This window comes from Centropristis striata, chromosome 13 (assembly GCF_030273125.1).
Source record: "Centropristis striata isolate RG_2023a ecotype Rhode Island chromosome 13, C.striata_1.0, whole genome shotgun sequence".
NCBI lineage: Eukaryota > Metazoa > Chordata > Actinopteri > Perciformes > Serranidae > Centropristis > Centropristis striata.
This window is the reverse complement of record NC_081529.1, coordinates 23,957,344-23,978,537: the sequence shown is the minus strand read 5'-3', so window position 1 is coordinate 23,978,537 and position 21,194 is coordinate 23,957,344. Positions and strand designations below refer to the sequence as shown.

At 37.4% G+C, this 21,194-nt stretch overlaps 3 protein-coding genes across 3 annotated transcripts in view; 2 read left to right on the top strand and 1 right to left on the bottom strand.

Moving 5' to 3' along the window:
- The first annotated feature begins 813 nt into the window (after positions 1–813).
- On the top strand, positions 814–4,826 carry LOC131982685 (kelch-like protein 11). The gene is made up of 2 exons (XM_059347236.1): positions 814–1,408; positions 1,624–4,826. Exons 1-2 carry the CDS (start codon positions 861–863, stop codon positions 3,206–3,208), a joined length of 2,133 nt encoding a protein of 710 aa, XP_059203219.1. The 5' UTR covers positions 814–860; the 3' UTR covers positions 3,209–4,826.
- A 482-nt stretch (positions 4,827–5,308) lies between these two features.
- On the top strand, positions 5,309–14,271 carry LOC131982687 (cytosolic 5'-nucleotidase 3-like). Its single transcript, XM_059347239.1, has 9 exons — positions 5,309–5,635; positions 6,713–6,811; positions 6,910–6,979; positions 7,775–7,821; positions 8,787–8,872; positions 8,960–9,049; positions 11,817–11,979; positions 12,067–12,267; positions 13,146–14,271. The coding sequence occupies exons 1-9, from the start codon at positions 5,633–5,635 to the stop codon at positions 13,254–13,256; spliced, it is 870 nt and encodes a 289-aa protein (XP_059203222.1). The 5' UTR covers positions 5,309–5,632; the 3' UTR covers positions 13,257–14,271.
- Positions 13,767–21,194, bottom strand: part of fkbp10a (FKBP prolyl isomerase 10a) — a 22,713-nt gene continuing 15,285 nt past the window's right edge. The window contains exon 10 of the mRNA XM_059347238.1: positions 13,767–16,651. Within this exon, the coding sequence (XP_059203221.1) occupies positions 16,463–16,651 (189 nt within the window). The 3' untranslated portion in view covers positions 13,767–16,462. The remainder of the gene's footprint in view (positions 16,652–21,194) is intronic.

Here is a 21,194-nt window from a genome sequence, read left to right as displayed (position 1 = left end):
TCATGACACCAAAATGTACATTTTGTATAGGATTGTGGTATTGTGTGTCTGACTTAATGACTGTGTTACTGACACACCTAATAGTCATACATCTATTAATGTTAAGTATGCATGTGCTGTCCCTGCTATCACAAGTCAAATACCTGCCATGATTCTTGTTTTTTCTGTCTCAATAAGAATATTGAAATAAAAGTAAAATCTGTATAACTTTGGCAAGCCACAGGGCATTAAATCACAGTTATTATAAACACTCCATGCATACTAGACTGTTTGTGGCTGTGCGTTTATTGCAGCCTTGAGTGGTTCGACCTTCCCCTGCAGCCTGCAGAGTAAACTACATACGTGTCAATGCAAGTTTCTCACCATGTGCAGAGCTCAGCTTGAGCTGGTGGGAACTGCCACTGACGTCAACAACGCGGTTACGCCTTTTACTTACTGCGCATGTCAGGGATTCTGTCTGTTTACCACGTCGAAGTTAGTTTCTCATTCGTCGTTTTTTTAGAACGCCACAATCACTTCGTCAGAAAAATAAGGTGTTTGTTTTTATCTTATCTTTGACAGGTACTATTAAAAATGAATACCCAATATCCATTTTGCATACTAGTTATTCCTTTATTAATATAGTAACAATGTTAGTATTTATATGCCTTGAATATATTAGATGTTGTATACCACGAGTTTGGCATTAAACATAAACGTTATTTAATTTCAGACTAACATAATACTGCATTTAAACCATAATGTTTAATTTTATAAATACTTTTTTTAACGCTACATCTGGTGGTTCCCCTTTAAGTGGCGGGTATTGAGCTCCCAATGCGAAACGCGCTTCACTGCCGCTCTCTGTTTTGACTACATGTATGTGTGGCTGCGTATGTCGCCTGCTTTCCTCCACTAGTTTACTTAATTTCCCACCTCTGCTCAGCTTCAGTGCCGGCAGCAGAATGGCAGCGGCGGCCCCGAACCCGGAGGACTCCGCCAGGAGCAGCGGCAGCAGCGGCACCAGCACGCCCAGCGCCCTCGCCGGAGACGGAGACGCGGAAGAGGCCGAAGACTTCACCTCCTCCTCCCACTGCTCGGAGCTGTCTCGGCGGCAGAACGAGCAGAGGAAGCAGGGCTTGTTCTGCGACGTGACGCTGGCCTTCAGCAGCGGCGCGGCTAGCGGGAGCGTCCAGAGTTGCGAGTTTTCAGCCCACAGGTCTGTGCTGGCTGCGGCCACCGATTATTTCACCCCGCTGCTTGGAGGACAGTTCTCAGAATCACTGTCCGGACGGGTGGAGATGAAGGAATGGAGCTCAGAGCTGGGGCCGGACCCGGATACAGTGGAGAGTGTCATCCAGTACATGTACACTGGAGAAATTCGCGTTAGCACCTGCAATGTGCATGAAGTGCTGGAGCTAGCTGACAGGTACGGTGTGTTTACACTAGTATTTCAGTGTGTGTGACAGTGAGAGATTGTGATTTTGAAAGTCAAAGCATGAGGCCTTCAGTGGCTGAAGTGTTGTTGTCGTGCTCTGCTTGCAAAAAACAAGACATGCCTGGTCCAACCAGTTCAGTAATATAATCCAGTAGCAGGAAGTGCTCATTCATCCTATACTGTATTTTTTGTTTTCTCTATATTAGGTTCCTCCTGCTGCAGCTGAAGGATTTCTGTGGTGAGTTCCTCAAGAAGAAGCTGAGCCTAACCAACTGTGTGGCAGTGCACAGTCTAGCCCACATGTACACTCTGGACCAGCTGGCTCTACGGGCTGCAGATATGATCCGTCGCAACTTCCACAAGGTTATCCAGGATGAGGAGTTCTACACGCTGCCCTTTCACCTGGTTCGTGACTGGCTGTCTGATGCCGAGATCACAGTGGATTCTGAGGAGGTGCTTTTTGAGGCGGTGGTGAAGTGGGTGCAGAAGAACTCAGAGGAGCGGAGCCGCTACTTTGAGGAGCTGTTCCGCCTCCTGAGGCTGCCGCAGATCAAGCCCACCTACCTGACCAGGGTGGTGAAGACTGAGCAGCTGGTTGCCGCCAACGAGGCCTGTCTCCAGCTGGTGTCAGAGGCAGTGGAGGGCCACGCTATCCGATTTGAGAACCTCAAGTCAACTGATATGGAGTTCTGGTCCTCCCACATGGCCTCCTTTCAGCCACGCTTTGGCCAGAACATGGACGTTATCATGGTGGTCGGCGGTGTGTCAGAGGGAGGGGACTACCTGAGTGAGTGTGTGGGTTACTTCATTTATGAGGACCGTTGGGTCAACCTGCCGCACATCCACAACCACCTGGACGGCCACGCTATCGCTGCCACAGAGTCCCACGTCTACGTAGCCGGTTCTATGGAACCAGGCTTTGCTAAGACGGTGGAACGTTACAATCCTAATCGCAACACCTGGGAGCAGGTGAGCAACCTGACCACACGCAAGCACTCCTTTGGCCTCACCTGTATTAAGGATATACTGTACAGCATCGGTGGCCACGGAAACTTCAGTCCAGGTTTCAAAGATGTCAGTATATACGAGCCCGAGCAGGACAAGTGGCACAACCTGGAATCTGCCCCCAAAATCCTGCGGGATGTGAAGGCAGTGAGCGTGGAGGACCGCTTTGTGTACGTCACGGCACGCACACCTGTTGACACCGACAATGAGGACGGCCTGAAGACCGTGACCACTCGCTATGACACGGAGAGCCGCCAGTGGCAAGACGTAGACTCCCTACCCCTTATTGACAACTATTGCATCTTCCAGATGGCCGTGGCGTCTACTAACTTCTACCACACGGCCTCCTGCTGCCCCAAGAGCTACACAGTGCGGGACGAGGTCGCAAAGCAAAAGATCAGCGTACGCATCTCTGATGAGATCCTGGAGAGCCTGCCACCAGAGGTTACCAGCATCGAGGGCGCTGCCATCTGCCACTTCGACGAGGACGTCTTCATCATCGGAGGCTGGAAGAACAGCGATGACGTGGACAAGCAGTACCGCAAGGAGGCGTACCGCTACTGTGCTGAGAGGAAACGCTGGATGCTGCTGCCCCCCATGCCTCAACCTCGCTGCCGAGCAACCGCCTGCCACGTCCGCATCCCCTACCGCTTCCTGTACGGCTGTCAGCGCTACCCCATGCCGCAGAACCTGGCCCGCCAGCGGGATCGCATGCAGCAGATGCAGCAGCTTCACCGACGCACGCTCACTTTACGCCGGCAGCTCCAGTCACAGATAGAGTGCTGAGCGAGTCGTGTCCGCTTAATCCAAGATACCAGGATACGCCGCAAGCATCTGTTCCATTGCAGCCATCTTCATTGTCCCCCACTCACACATAATGTGCTGGTGCGGGTCTTGTGTTGCTCTCATACTGGATCTCATTAAACTGAACTCCGTGCCATCGGCTCTCATGCTTTGTTGTATTAATGGCTGATTTGTTGAAAGCCATGAAATGTGTGGACAGGTGTGCACTGACCACCTGGTGGTCTGTGAGGAGGGAAAAGGGGAATGTAAACATGTGAATAAGAGTGATATATAGCAGCCAACAACTGAATATCCTTTTGTCAAGTATGTTGGTATAGATGCTGTTTATCTGTTTGTACATAAATAGTATAAAGCTGTATATGTAAACATTTATATGGATATTTTACATTCCTTTATTGTAAGCCTGCGAGGAGGCTATGTGGCATTACCAATAACTGCATTCCTACATTCAATCCAACTCACTTAATGAAGTCTCATTCCATTTTAACACTGTGACAATCTCTTCATGCAAGTAGAACATCGGTCCAAATGTCTTAACTCTTAACTTCTATCATAATTGCTCTATAAGAATGGCTCTGCTTGTTACTGTGCAGCCTCAACAATTAAGTGTAAATAAATCCAGAAAGGCTGTTAATGTTAAAACCTGGTAGATTAGTTTTCCTTTAGATTGCAGTTTCCCTTCAACATGGTACTGAGTATATTTAATTATTATTTAATTTGTGTTGCTCATCTTAACACTTGAAAACTAGTGAATTTTCAGCAGGTTTCTGATTAAGTGAAATGTTAGGAGAACTGTAATGGTGAAAAGATGTGATAAGATGTAATAAAATCATTCCTTTTTAGTTATTTTGACATTTAACTTTATATTTGGCCACTGCATTTAGCAGAAATCACTAGCAATGACTTAATCATTCATTTCTTTTGCACTTTGGGAGTCTATTGCTCAGTCTATTCCCATGCATTTAAGGAAAATACATTGAAAATGTATGTGTGAGTGCGGGAGTGTATGATTTGTGTTTGCAGAGCTTCTCTACAACTGCACTTTTTGACATCTAATTGTTTGTGAAGTCTTGCAGAAGCTATGGATTTACATTGCCACTGCACTTTGACTTTGCTTATTTAATTTGTTCCATATCAGACAAGGTGATTGTATTTTGGAAATGCTTTGTTTTATCCAGCAAGTCAGTATGTGATAAAAAGAACAAAACAACATATTATCATTGTTTGCAGATTTGTTTCCAGAATTAAATGTCTTGTGTACTTCACTTCAGCTGAGTGTATATTAAATATCTGCTATGTTGTTCTGTCAACCTCTTAAAATACTTAGAAATGGGATGAAAAGTAATCTGATCTATAGGAAAAATAAATGGGATTGCTCTGAATTTGTGGTGACTGGCATTCAAAAAATCCCACCGACATAAAGGTTTCAGAGTGCAGACATTTTATTCATTTCCACTTTATGACCAACATAAATAGCACTGCTAATACTGAGTGAAATAAGCTATGTAATTTGCTTTGCATGTGATAGTCTGACATTTTGTCCTTATACTGGATGTAAGAAATGCTAATGTCATCACTTGCAATTAAAGTTGTTTTGTAAGATGAATGGTTGCACTTAGAGTATTTTATTGCCTTGGTGGACTTCATTAGTTAAAGCTGCTACTACCCAGAAACCTCGATGTAACCTGCAATTACAAAAATACTGTTAGTGTTAATGGCTTAGTCCCACAGTTCTAGCTGTTCTGAGTTAAACATCAACAAAAGTAATGTAATTAGTGTTATTGATTTTCATGATTTAAAGTTGCTATCTTGAAGATCTCCGTTTTATTTTCTTTGGTTGTCCATATCCACCTGCGGTAATTGCAGGTGTGCTTTTGGATCTCGCAGAGATTTTTAAAGTTCCAAGGTTTGTAGAAAGCCATATAGTAACCCCCCGGTTATTATTCACATGGATAGAAACCCTGGTGGAGAGTCGGGGTGGGAACCTTCTATCGTTGCTTCTGTCTCCTGGGGAAGAGTACATACCGTCCCACCGCAACTTATACAAGTAGCGGTGCTGCCTTTACGTCTCTATCGAAGGGTGGCATTTGTGAGAACATAAAACGAAAAAAAAAGTTTGGTCGCTTTAGGCTACATAATGCATTACAGTAGTATTTTTACTTTAATCATACATTTTGTAGTCGTTTTCCATCCATGGTTTTAGTAGATGAAACATCTCATTAATGGGAAAATCATTTAAAATAAAGCTATGGTCTAGTCTTGATAGTTCCGTAAAAGCCCTACACTTTTAACAGTTCCGGAAGGCACCACCACCGTAGCAACATTAACGTTACTTACCAGTGCAGACTGACAACTGATGATACGCCTTTTGTCAATCTTAACTCAGAGACCACCGATTTCAAGAAAATGGTAAACATATTTTTTTAAGTTAAAGCTTTCAGGAAAATGCGATGCACCAAAAATAATGCACACTACAACAACTATCTTGCATACTAGCTAGCTACGTTAGCTTAACGTACCTAACTTAACCACTATAGTGTGGCTAATATCAACGTTGGCTCTTCGTTTTTATCTAAAAAAAACTTTATTATTTTGGCTACAGCCACAAATGTTCCGCGGGCTGGGGCAAGTTAGCTAAATAATGTGTTATTTAACCTAGTGCTAGCACCTGACTGAGCTTTCTAACGAGGTGGGCTAACGTTTGTGCCTAGAAGAGACAATGAGCTTTGCATATCGTCACCCTGTTAAAATAATCGCCTAAGTCATTTTTTCAAGTTTTGCAGGAAACACAAAAAACTCCACCAAAAGTGTAACATATGACATTTATTGATCATTTCACTCAAAAAGGATGTAACAAAGGATGGCTATTGGCATAGTAATGACACTGTGTGTAAATTATGTAACTAAAGAGAAATAAATGACAATTTTTTGAACATGCCTTTGTGACTTAAGCAAGATATGGTAACAGTTTATTTTGAAGGTGTCTACATAAGAGTCACACAAGCCTGTCAGAAACATGACATGACAAGTATCATGAGCATTAATGTTACTTCAAAGTATCATTAATGTTCATGACACATCCCATGTCATGTTTATGACACGCTCATGTCACTCTTATGTAGACACCTTCAAAATAAAGTGTTACCAATATTAGTGTCAACAATAAAACACTGATAAACTAAACTGATAACTAAACAATCTCCCTCTAGCTCTTCTTTGCTGGGTTCTTATCTGATGCCTATGAATGTGGAAAATTGTCAAAGAAGTGATGATCTTAAAGGGGTAAAATCACATGATCTGATCAACTGAGGATGTAGGAGATTTTACCATAGGTGGCTATGAGGAGATGATTTAGACAAAAAACCCAATTTTGACAAAAAATCATGTTGGCGATTATTTTAACAGTGTGACGATCTGTAAGATATTTGTATTTACTTTCCTTCTAAGTGAATGTGACGCTCACTCACAGTTATTTTCAATGTTTAGATTCCAGAGTTGTCCAACCCCTCAGTGTGCATGAGGGACCCTCAGAGGGTACAGGAGATCCTACAGTCCATGGTGAAGGCTGGCTCCAACACCGTGCAGGTATGCGAAATCCAGATATAGTATTTATTTTCTCTACATGGACAAATGCACAAGTTCATTTTTATTTGTCTTCATTATTTTTTATCTCTTTCATGTAGGTGATCTCAGATTTTGACATGACCCTGACAAGATTTGCATACAATGGCAAACGGTGCCCTACTTGTCACAGTAAGTCCACTGACCAGTCATTTTTTGCTTTTTTACATTTTACTTACTTTGGTCTTGTGTTTCACTGCAACATACACTACCGGTCAAAATTTTTAGAACACCCCAATTTTTCCAGTTTTTTATTGAAATTCAAGCAGTTCAAGTCAAATGAACAGCTTGAAAGGGTACAAAGGTAAGTGGTGAACTGCCAGAGGTAAATAAAAAAAGGTAAGCTTAACCAAAACTGGAAAATAATGTACATTTCAGAATTATACAAGTAGGCCTTTTTCAGGGAACAAGAAATGGGTTAACAACTTAACTCTATGGAGTCTTGGGCTATTTTGTCCATTTTTGAATTCTTTTCATGTCTTTGTAAGTCATTTTGTGTCTTTTTTTGTCATTTTGTTTCTTTTTATAGTCATTTTGTGTCTTTTTTTGGTCATTTTGTGTCTTTTTTTAGTCCTTTAGTCCAACATAAAATGTGATTTTGAATCTTTTTTTTACTTTCAAAACACTATCATGCTCAATAAAGAATTTTAAATGTTGCAAATGTGCATTAATTTCAGAGTACACTGAGACATTAAACTGCATCATTTTCAATTCAATTCTGGAAAAGTTGGTGTGTTCTAAAACTTTTGACCAGTAGTGTATAAGTCAAAAATGTTTTGCAGACATTATTTTTAATTTGAATAAATACATATTCATGAATATTGGGGGAAAATGACCAAATGATGATGTGGTTCTGAGGGTTAAAGGTTGGTTTTGGTATAACAATGTTTCATGGCTGTGTCATTTTCTCATTGCGATTATTTGCAGATATCCTTGACAACAGCAAACTCATCACTGAAGACTGCAAAAAAGAGGTAGGAATAAGGTTTTTGTGTAAAAGCTGGTTTTCGTAGGACTTGAAGTGCTGTTAATTAAACTTCAAATGTATTTTTCTCCACATGAAAGCCACAGCATAGACCCAATAAATATAATGCATGTCCGACTTCTTAGGATTGTCAAATGTATATTTGTATATATATATTTATATATATATATATATATATATATATATATATATATATATATTAGGGTTGTCACGATACTAAAATGTTCAACTCGATACCGATACTCAGGAAAATATTCGATACTCGAATATTTTTATTAACAACAAAAATGCAACATGTAAAAAAGAACAGAACCACTGGTTAAATATTTATAATAAAAAAACAGTTGTGCAAAAAGAAACTGCAACTATGCTAACAAGCTTCAGGTCTGAGGTAGTGCAAAAAATAAATAAATACAATAAACAAGAACAATTAGAACAATATTTTGAGGTTGTATGGTTTCGCTGTTTAATAAGTTGTTGGATCGATACTTTTGAAAATGAGTATTGTATTCGGATACAACATTTTAGTATCGATACTTTTTGGAGTATCGATACTTTTGACAACCCTACTATATATATATATATATATATATATATATATATATATATTGTATTTGTATGGTGAATCATATTTAATTCATTCTGCCACTCATATTCAGTCTGTCTGCCCTCTTGAGGGGAATAGGAAGAATTACAACATATAACATACAAGAAATCAAACCATGATCCTTGACTTCTTATCTGTTCAACAGTAATACAGAAATGTCGGGTATTTGTTATAGTCTTCTTGCTCTTGAGTCTTCTACAATACATTTAAGTAATTTACATTTAATTCATTAAAAATAAGTTTTAAGCTGAAGTTCTTCTCCAAGTCTAATTGAGTCAAATTCAGCCGTTTGCTTGATGTTTACAAGCCAGTTACAATGTTTTTGAGTACTGTCCTGTCTGCTTCAGTTGAAGGACCTGCTCAACACATACTATCCTATAGAGATTGACTCTTCACGGTCAATAGATGAAAAGCTGCCCCTTATGGTGGAGTGGTGAGTATCTAATACAGCTTTTAACTAAAAATAAAATATTATCTACTTAAAAGTTTTATAAAACTTTGCTGCACCTTTATCTCCCAGGTGGACTAAAGCTCACGAACTGCTGGTACAGCAGAAGATTAGGAAAGACCTACTGGCTACTGTGGTGAGGGAGTCTGAAGCCAAGCTGAGGTGAGAAAACCTGCATGAAATTTGGACGACATAGTATACTATGACTTTTTCCATTAAATTTTGACGACATTCTATGACTTCTTCATGAAATTTGGTCGACATACCAACTATGACTTTTTTCTGACTTCCTGAGATTTGAAGGACATACTATAGGATGACTTTTCATGAAATTTGGATGACATACTATGGTATACACCAGGGATTCCCAAAGTGTGGTGCGTGGACCCCTGGGGGTGCGCGAGCTGCTGCTAGGGGGTGCGCGAGATGAAAAATGTAATGGCGGTCTGATAATTACACAATTACATTTTTTCCCCCACACACAATAAAGACGTGAAAATAAAGCATTTCCTTTATAAAATGTTAAATCAAAAACTGTAATATTAATTGATAAATGGTCATTTAAACTTTCTGCAATTTTTGTTTAACGCGGCTAAAAATATTAACATTATTAACATATTACATTTTCCACAACTTATGTGCTTTCTGCCTCTGATCCTGGGCCTTCATCATCCTCTTGCTCTTAAAAGTGAAAGTTTGCACATCATTTTGTTGCATTTTATTGAAACTGCTACTGTGTTTCAGAATAATTCAAATGCGAGAGAGCATTGTTGTGATAGTGATTATTTTATTACATGTGTGTTCTGGTCATTTGAGCATGATTAAACATGCCGCCTTTAATATGGCTAAAAAAAAAGCTAATTGCATTTTGTTTTCTTTTAATGGTGTGGGGGATTGGGGGTGCGTCAACTCGGCTGGGACATAGAAGGGGGTGCATGGCAAAAAAAGTTTGGGAACCGCTGGTATACACTATACTATGACTATTTTTCATAAAATTTTGACTACATACTATCCTGCCCTACAAAGCCTAACTGCAGTAACTACATTTTTGGTCAAAATTGAGTTATAACTAAAAATGAACTCCTTTATGTCTGTTTTATCTTGTGACAAAGTTTTAGATTTTAATTTTGCTTTATTTCAGAGAAATAATAATATGAGAACCACAAAATCCAACTCAAAACCAAGCAGTAATTGCACTTACCACAGTCTGCTTTGGATATATATACTAATTTAAACATAAAAATAATAGAAATTATACGTTTATTTGAAAGGGAAATTATTATCTAGATAGTGAGAAAAAAAAGTAAAAAATTGAAGTAAAATTATATTAAGACTAAAATATAACTTCTGTATAATATTAAGTCTAAAAAACGCATATCTTTGAATAGTGTTGCTAAACACTTCTAAATACATTTATTACAAAATCAATTTGAAAATGTTTATTCTCTGAAAACAAAATATAAAAGTTGTTCAAAGACAACAACATTGTTTTTACTACACTGTTTTTGCATTACTATTAGAACCTTTTATAGCAATGCAGTAACTATGTTTTTCGGGTTAAAGGTCAAATCATTATGATTTTTTAACATAAATATTACATCATCAATACATGTAGAAATAAGTGTCATATCGCTTACCTACCTACAACCAATTTGTCTGGCCAGATGAAGCACATTAAAAAACTTTAAAGCACTTTTTCTCAGTTTTACCTTTTGCATAGTTACTGCAGTTAGGCTTTGTAGAGCAGCATACTAAGACTAGTAATAGTCAAGGTTATAATAGTTTTGGATTTTTCATTAGTTTTAGTTTTAATTTCGTTGTGAATTTTTGTTTTCAAATTCAGTTAGTTTTAGTTAGTTTTTAGAGTGAGTTTTCTAGTTTTAGTTTAGTTTTTATTTTTTGAAAATGCTTAGTTTTAGTTTAGTTTTTATTAGTTTTAGTTTTTTTGTAATGGGCTATATGTTGGGTGCCAGATTCAAAGTGGTCATAATAAATTTTGCCTTTATTTCCTTTGGTTTATCATCTCAGCCCCAATAAGGTTATTAACTGTTTTGTATTTTGGTTCTAGTGTAAACATCCCAGTCTCAGTAAACATATTCACCATGTGTTGCATGTTCAAATAGAAACACTGAATTATGAAGGAAAAAAGTTGACAAAAACGAAAACTAAGGACATTTCCACTATAATTTCAGTTAGTTTTAGTTAGTTTTGTAACCACGCAATACAGTTTCAGTTAGTTATCGTTTTTTTAAAAAACTCTAGTTTTTATTTTTGTTTCAGTTAACGAAAATGTTTTTTCAGTTCTAGTTTTCGTTATTTCGTTAGTTTTCGTTAACTATAATAACCTTGGTCTTATCTTCCTTTTATTCCATTTTATTATTTATTTATTTAATACTTTTCTCTTATATGGTTATCTTCATTCATTTATTAGGTTTTTTTTTCTATTTGTTTTGTTTTTGTATATTTTGACTATATAACTTTGGTGTTTTCATTTATTTTGTACTTGCCTAGTCTATGGGTGTATTGGATAAACTGATGTGTGCTCTGACAGCTGATATAATTATGCATCCAAGGAAAATCCAATAAAAATCATTTTAAGTTTAAGTTTAAAGTTAAGTTAAGTATCTGTCCCAGTGGATGCTAAATGCTCCACTGTTGCCTCATTTCCACTGCGTGGTTCAGCTCGACTCGACTCACCTCGACATTTTCACTATAATTTTAGTTTGTTTTGTAACCACGCAATACAGTTTCAGTTAGTTATCGTTTTTTTAAAAACTCTAGTTTTTCTTTTTATTTCAGTTAACGAAAAGGTTTTTTCAATTCTAGTTTTTGTTATTTCGTTAGTTTTCGTTAACTATAATAGCCTTGGTAATAGTATGATTTTTTTTTTTTGTGGCATTCTGTATGATCTTTTTGCTTTGTTTTACAGGGAGGGCTACCAGCTTCTCTTTGACCACCTGCATGAACACAGCATCCCTCTGCTCATCTTCTCTGCTGGAATTGGAGACATTCTCGAAGAGGTTATTCGCCAAGCCGGAGTCTTCCATTCCAACGTCAAAGTCTTCTCCAACTACATGGACTTTGATGACTCTGTGAGTAGCTGCACCACAAACCATAAATTGATCCCCCACTCCATGGAACGATAAACAATGTATTTAACTCCTGATCTGTTGGTGCAGGGAGTGTTGAGGGCTTTCAAGGGAGAGCTTATTCACATCTACAATAAAAGGGAAGGCGCACTGCTCAACACCGGCCATTTCCAGGAGCTGCGGACGCGACCTAACGTGCTACTGCTGGGAGACTCTCTGGGAGATCTAACCATGGCTGATGGAGTACAGGACATGGAAAACATCCTGAAGATTGGGTTCCTCAATGACAAGGTATATAAACATCTTACAACCTCATGTTCATCAAAAGGACTCAATACCATTAACCTTAACGTGAACCTGTTTACATTTCTGGCATTGTATCCATTTGATTTTGTGTATTTGCACTCTCCTCAACTGCTGCACCATAATATTCAATAACTCCTGCCCTGAGATGAATATAAATTGAATTGACAAATGAATATACACTACCGGTCAAAAGTTTTAGAACACCCCAATTTTTCCTGTTTTTTATTGAAATACAAGCAGTTCAAGTCAAATGAACAGCTTGAAAGGGTACAAAGGTAAGTGGTGAACTGCCAGAGGTAAATAAAAAAGGGTAAGCTTAACCAAAACTGAAAAATAATGTACATTTCAGAATTATACAAGTAGGCCTTTTTCAGGGAACAAGAAATGGGTTAACAACTTAACTCTCTGGAGTCTTGGGCTATTTTGTCCATTTTTGAATTCTTTTCATGTCTTTGTAAGTCATTTTGTGTCTTTTTTGGTCATTTTGTTTCTTTTTTTTTGTCATTTTGTGTCTTTTTTTTGTCATTTTGTGTCTTTTTTTGGTCCTTTTGTGTCTTTTTTTTTAGTCCTTTAGTCCAACATAAAATGTGATTTTGAATCTATTTTTTTACTTTCAAAACACTATCATGCTCAATAAAGAATATTAAATGTTGCAAATGTGCATTAATTTCAGAGTACACTAAGACATTAAACTGCATAATTTTCAATTCAATTCTGGAAAAGTTGGTGTGTTCTAAAACCAGTAGTGTATATTCACAATTCACCCTTTTCAAGAATAGTACTCTCACAATTTTTACCATGTTAAATAGTCATATTCTGACATTTTACTACACTTGTCATTTGTTTTTGTTTTCGTTGTCCAGGTTGAGGAGAGGAAGCAGTCTTACTTGGACTCGTATGACATTGTGTTGGTAAAAGATGAGACCTTGGAAGTTCCTAATGCTATAATGCTCTACCTTACTGGCAATAAGTGAGCTGAGAATCGACACCCCTGGCCGTTTGGTATTGAACTCTCCGGTGCCATCAGCTGAGGAGGCCCCTGCTCACACAGTGCCATTTGAAGGCCTACTGACAGCCAACCAACAATGTTTCATGATCATTTGTTATTTTACAAAACTTTTCACAGGTCCAGTTGACAGCCGCAGCTCATGCACACCACGTCCCCTTTTGTATTTTTTTTGTATTGTCCCTTGGCCTTCCATTCATGTTTATACTGTATGTGAAGGAAGCCATATTTGCACCGTCTAACCTCTTGTGCAGCATGTAAAAGGTATGTGTGGTTATGGGTGTTTATTTGTTGGTTTTGGGAAGAAATAAGACGGTTTAAGTCTTCATATAGGATGTAATGATAAAGGGAAAGGAAAACGCACAATATAAATGGCAGCACGTGACCTTGCACCTGATGCGAAACTGATTTCCAGCCTCTTACAATAAAGCTAATTTACAGCTAATTCTAACCAGAAATCTAATGTTTTAAAAAAATGTTTAACAAATGTTACTGTGTTCAAACACTGTTGTTTTTCTCGTGTAACATCACAGTGCTATCAAGTGCTAATTTATGATAACTACACCTGACTTTTAAGAGTAAAATAAATTGGTAAATAGAATTAAAAATACATAGCTCCATTTTGTTAAGTATGGAAGAGGTCACATTAATTGCAAAAACTAAATGCTACCTCAGAAGTGTCACAGAATTTAAAAGAAATACAAAATAACAGGGTTTTTACAATGTTGTTAGTATTTGACATGCTTTTAACTTAAGTCATTTTAACTGTGGAGTCAAAATACTGTTTCTGTAATGGAACAAACAAGGTTCATCAAACTTAATAACTGGAGCTCAATAACATTTTTCAAGAATAAACAGTTCTGTTGTAAATTGTGGACAATCTGCACTGTGTTCCACAATCTGTCAGCAATTTTTCTACATCTTCATTGTCATTACCTCTTTATATGTTCCAACTTGTCTGAAATAAAATGTGTTTACATGTCTTTCTGATCGCAATGTCTCATTATTATCAATTGCAAAATGTCACATTATAGTATGCCATAAAATACAGGTTATAGTGTAGTATGGCGTAAAAGAAAGTCATAGTAAAATATGGTAATGAAAGGGACTATACAGACTATAAATATTAGACCAGTTTAGGCATTTTAAGATTTGGCCTTTTGTGACAAAAATGACATACTATGGTATGCCTAAAAATGCTTTAGAATGGTAATGTGGTCTTTTTTCTAAACGCATTACTAACTAGGACTGCGCGCAGTACCTAACGGGCCCTCGCAGTACACGCGTGTCAGGGCATGCTGCCGTCGGGGTGTGTGCGTTACAGGGGCCAGTCTATACCACCCCTATGAATTTCATTGCCTTAAGTGTTATAGTGTGGCCACGGTACCAAATATGAAATTAGACTGCCACCACAGTGCCACCTAGGGGCCGATCAATAAAACCTTAAAGGGTTATCCTCAGGAGGGCATTGACAATAATTGTACCAAGTTTTGTATAATAATGCACAAACTATCCCTTTAATCCTCATACAGTGTCTGAAGGAGGACTCTTAACTGATATGTATAAGTTAGAAGAGGCAGGTAGCAATGGTGGAAAGTAACTACGTACATTTACTCAAGTACTGGACTTAAAGTACAATTTTGAGGTACTTTTATGTAACTTTATACTTCTACTCCACTACATTTTGAGACATATGTTGTACTTTTTATTCCTCTACATTTAGCTGACAGCTTTAGTTACTTTTCAGGTCAAGATTTAAAATTACAAACATGATACATTTAAAATGATTACCCATTTTTATAAATTAAACCACTGAAAAGTTTATTAGGTAGTTAAAATGAGCGGAGTGGAGTCATTTCACAGTGTGGTATTAGTACTTTTACTGAAGTAAAGGATCTGAACACTTCGTCCACCACTGTCTTTTTTACTTCTTTACTTGTTTTTTTAACTTTTTTTTTACATTAATTTTTCTTTTTAAGTTAAAAAGTTTGCGCATGCGCAGAGCGCCGGGAAAGCCGCGCATGCGCAGAATCGAAAAAATATATTAAAATATTTAATATTAAAAATTAAAAAACAAACAAATTTTTTTTTAAGAAAATAATGAAAAAAAATTATTGTTTATTGTTTTTTACTAGCGATTGAGACCATAGTGTTCTATCTGTTCTGTTCATAGTGTCCTAGAAAAAAATTCTGAGGTAATAAATCAAGTAAGTAGTTTTCTCATTTGGCACTGAAATGAATGGACAGATTTTTTTTTTGCAGCCAAACTTAGCACCCCCTACTGGAATTTTCGGTAGAATGCAGGCTTAAGGCACTTCCTGGTTTGCCTCCATGCTCAGACACGGAGATTGCCGCCAATTTGCTCTGGATTTCCACGCCTGACTCATCTCATCTGTAAGTCTATTTAGCCTACCTATCTTTCGGACTTTTAAAGTGTGCTACAAGATTTGATTTTCCAATAATATTCAAATAGTTTTCAGCGAATATCAATGTTCAATGTGTATGTGCTGGATGGTGTGCATGCCTTATGAAAAGTAAGTGTTTTATGGAGTTAGTGAATTAAGCCTCAAAGTTTTTCCGACCAAAACCAAAGTGTTATCTCGACAAAAACAAAATGTTATAGGTACGCCAAAACTTTTTTGGCTAACAATGCCCGAAAAAAAATTAAAATTCACCTCGCCTTTCAGGGCTTCCGTAGTTCCACAACACACTTTGTTATATTATTTTCTAAAATAGATTTTTTTTTTATTGTACAAACTAGCCACTGCCAAACATACTGTACAACCAATGGGTTCATCTTTTCATAAGGCACTGCATCGATTAATGCATTCATTTTGTAAAGTCATTTTCTGGAGGGAGGGCCCAGCCCAAATGCCTTTTTCGGTAGTTCAATGTAAATATTTCAGTCAAATATGGCTTTTTTTCTTCAACAGAACACAATTTCAACACAGAACATTTTTTCTCGCTTTGACACGTTTCAAACATCGGTTTCTGGTGCACAACATATTTCAACAAGAATTTGGCAAAGAAAACTGTCTTACTGCCATAAAATCAAAGCTCGACAATGTTTCAATCTCACATTTTCACAAATAGTTACACAGCAGTTTCTGAGATGACAATATAACCTCAGCAACTGAATGCCCGGTGCTTCCCAAAAATAAAATACTGTCCCTTTTACAGCTCGTCTTTCCTCACTTGTTCAGACTCGTCCCCCCCCTGAAGCCTCAGTTCGTCTTCTACAATCTTGCCGTCTTTATTTTGGTCCTGGTTATTGAACATGTCCTCAATGATGCTGTTGGCATCGATCCCCGGCCGGAGACGACCTTTGTCCTCTTTAACCTGGAGCATGATGAAGTCTGAAAACTGGAGAAAACGGGAGACAGGGTTGTAATTTTGTCACGATATCAACATACTATGCTCACAGCTGGAGTCAGAGATAACGGAGAAACAAGTTTGTAGTTAAAACCAATGTGTCCTCCACAGAATTAGGCATTCAATTGCAGTCTGTTGATACATATTAGATCATAATATGGCCATATTAGAGCATAATATGGCCAGAAATTACAGAAAAACACCATATTTTGGGATTTCCAAAATGACCTCCACAAAAAAAAAGTAACACTCCCCCCTTGTCGATTTTGGTCAAAATTGGTGAAATCTTAAAATGCCTAAAAATGCTAAAAATGGGTCAATTGCAGTCTGTTGATACATATTAGAGCATAATATGGCCAGAAATGACAGAAAAACACCATATTTTGGGATTTCCAAAATGACCTCCCCAAAAAAAAAGTAACACCCCCCCCTTGTCGATTTTGGTCAAAATTGGTGAAATCTTAAAATGCCTAAAAATGCTAAAAATGGGTCAATTGCAGTCTGTTGATACATATTAGAGCATAATATGGCCAGAAATGACAGAAAAACACCATATTTTGGGATTTCCAAAATGACCTCCCCAAAAAAAAAGTAACACCCCCCCCTTGTCGATTTTGGTCAAAATTGGTGAAATCTTAAAATGCCTAAAAATGCTAAAAATGGGTCAATTGCAGTCTGTTGATACATATTAGAGCATAATATGGCCAGAAATGACAGAAAAACACCATATTTTGGGATTTCCAAAATGACCTCCCCAAAAAAAAAGTAACACCCCCCCCCTTGTCGATTTTGGTCAAAATTGGTGAAATCTTAAAATGCCTAAAAATGCTAAAAATGGGTCAATTGCAGTCTGTTGATACATATTAGAGCATAATATGGCCATATTAGAGCATAATATGGCCAGAAATGACAGAAAAACACCATATTTTGGGATTTCCAAAATGACCTCCCCAAAAAAAAAGTAACACCCCCCCCTTGTCGATTTTGGTCAAAATTGGTGAAATCTTAAAATGCCTAAAAATGCTAAAAATGGGTCAATTGCAGTCTGTTGATACATATTAGAGCATAATATGGCCAGAAATGACAGAAAAACACCATATTTTGGGATTTCCAAAATGACCTCCCCAAAAAAAAAGTAACACCCCCCCCTTGTCGATTTTGGTCAAAATTGGTGAAATCTTAAAATGCCTAAAAATGCTAAAAATGGGTCAATTGCAGTCTGTTGATACATATTAGAGCATAATATGGCCATATTAGAGCATAATATGGCCAGAAATGACAGAAAAACACCATATTTTGGGATTTCCAAAATGACCTCCCCAAAAAAAAAGTAACACCCCCCCCTTGTCGATTTTGGTCAAAATTGGTGAAATCTTAAAATGCCTAAAAATGCTAAAAATGGGTCAATTGCAGTCTGTTGATACATATTAGAGCATAATATGGCCAGAAATGACAGAAAAACACCATATTTTGGGATTTCCAAAATGACCTCCCCAAAAAAAAAGTAACACCCCCCCCCTTGTCGATTTTGGTCAAAATTGGTGAAATCTTAAAATGCCTAAAAATGCTAAAAATGGGTCAATTGCAGTCTGTTGATACATATTAGAGCATAATATGGCCATATTAGAGCATAATATGGCCAGAAATGACAGAAAAACACCATATTTTGGGATTTCCAAAATGACCTCCCCAAAAAAAAAGTAACACCCCCCCCTTGTCGATTTTGGTCAAAATTGGTGAAATCTTAAAATGCCTAAAAATGCTAAAAATGGGTCAATTGCAGTCTGTTGATACATATTAGAGCATAATATGGCCAGAAATGACAGAAAAACACCATATTTTGGGATTTCCAAAATGACCTCCCCAAAAAAAAAGTAACACCCCCCCCTTGTCGATTTTGGTCAAAATTGGTGAAATCTTAAAATGCCTAAAAATGCTAAAAATGGGTCAATTGCAGTCTGTTGATACATATTAGAGCATAATATGGCCATATTAGAGCATAATATGGCCAGAAATGACAGAAAAACACCATATTTTGGGATTTCCAAAATGACCTCCCCAAAAAAAAAGTAACACCCCCCCCTTGTCGATTTTGGTCAAAATTGGTGAAATCTTAAAATGCCTAAAAATGCTAAAAATGGGTCAATTGCAGTCTGTTGATACATATTAGAGCATAATATGGCCAGAAATGACAGAAAAACACCATATTTTGGGATTTCCAAAATGACCTCCCCAAAAAAAAAGTAACACCCCCCCCCCTTGTCGATTTTGGTCAAAATTGGTGAAATCTTAAAATGCCTAAAAATGCTAAAAATGGGTCAATTGCAGTCTGTTGATACATATTAGAGCATAATATGGCCATATTAGAGCATAATATGGCCAGAAATGACAGAAAAACACCATATTTTGGGATTTCCAAAATGACCTCCCCAAAAAAAAAGTAACACCCCCCCCTTGTCGATTTTGGTCAAAATTGGTGAAATCTTAAAATGCCTAAAAATGCTAAAAATGGGTCAATTGCAGTCTGTTGATACATATTAGAGCATAATATGGCCAGAAATGACAGAAAAACACCATATTTTGGGATTTCCAAAATGACCTCCCCAAAAAAAAAGTAACACCCCCCCCTTGTCGATTTTGGTCAAAATTGGTGAAATCTTAAAATGCCTAAAAATGCTAAAAATGGGTCAATTGCAGTCTGTTGATACATATTAGAGCATAATATGGCCAGAAATGACAGAAAAACACCATATTTTGGGATTTCCAAAATGACCTCCCCAAAAAAAAAGTAACACCCCCCCCTTGTCGATTTTGGTCAAAATTGGTGAAATCTTAAAATGCCTAAAAATGCTAAAAATGGGTCAATTGCAGTCTGTTGATACATATTAGATCATAATATGGCCATATTAGAGCATAATATGGCCAGAAATGACAGAAAAACACCATATTTTGGGATTTCCAAAATGACCTCCACAAAAAAAAAGTAACACTCCCCCCTTGTCGATTTTGGTCAAAATTGGTGAAATCTTAAAATGCCTAAAAATGCTAAAAATGGGTCAATTGCAGTCTGTTGATACATATTAGAGCATAATATGGCCAGAAATGACAGAAAAACACCATATTTTGGGATTTCCAAAATGACCTCCCCAAAAAAAAAAGTAACACCCCCCCCCTTGTCGATTTTGGTCAAAATTGGTGAAATCTTAAAATGCCTAAAAATGCTAAAAATGGGTCAATTGCAGTCTGTTGATACATATTAGAGCATAATATGGCCAGAAATGACAGAAAAACACCATATTTTGGGATTTCCAAAATGACCTCCCCCCAAAAAAAAGTAACACCCCCCCCTTGTCGATTTTGGTCAAAATTGGTGAAATCTTAAAATGCCTAAAAATGCTAAAAATGGGTCAATTGCAGTCTGTTGATACATATTAGAGCATAATATGGCCAGAAATGACAGAAAAACACCATATTTTGGGATTTCCAAAATGACCTCCCCAAAAAAAAAGTAACACCCCCCCCTTGTCGATTTTGGTCAAAATTGGTGAAATCTTAAAATGCCTAAAAATGCTAAAAATGGGTCAATTGCAGTCTGTTGATACATATTAGAGCATAATATGGCCAGAAATGACAGAAAAACACCATATTTTGGGATTTCCAAAATGACCTCCCCAAAAAAAAAGTAACACCCCCCCCCTTGTCGATTTTGGTCAAAATTGGTGAAATCTGAAAATGCCTAAAAATGCTAAAAATGGGTCAATTGCAGTCTGTTGATACATATTAGAGCATAATATGGCCAGAAATGACAGAAAAACACCATATTTTGGGATTTCCAAAATGACCTCCCCAAAAAAAAAGTAACACCCCCCCCTTGTCGATTTTGGTCAAAATTGGTGAAATCTTAAAATGCCTAAAAATGCTAAAAATGGGTCAATTGCAGTCTGTTGATACATATTAGATCATAATATGGCCATATTAGAGCATAATATGGCCAGAAATGACAGAAAAACACCATATTTTGGGATTTCCAAAATGACCTCCACAAAAAAAAAGTAACACTCCCCCCCTTGTCGATTTTGGTCAAAATTGGTGAAATCTTAAAATGCCTAAAAATGCTAAAAATGGGTCAATTGCAGTCTGTTGATACATATTAGAGCATAATATGGCCAGAAATGACAGAAAAAACACCATATTTTGGGATTTCCAAAATGACCTCCCCAAAAAAAAAGTAACACCCCCCCCTTGTCGATTTTGGTCAAAATTGGTGAAATCTTAAAATGCCTAAAAATGCTAAAAATGGGTCAATTGCAGTCTGTTGATACATATTAGAGCATAATATGGCCAGAAATGACAGAAAAACACCATATTTTGGGATTTCCAAAATGACCTCCCCCCAAAAAAAAGTAACACCCCCCCCTTGTCGATTTTGGTCAAAATTGGTGAAATCTTAAAATGCCTAAAAATGCTAAAAATGGGTCAATTGCAGTCTGTTGATACATATTAGAGCATAATATGGCCAGAAATGACAGAAAAA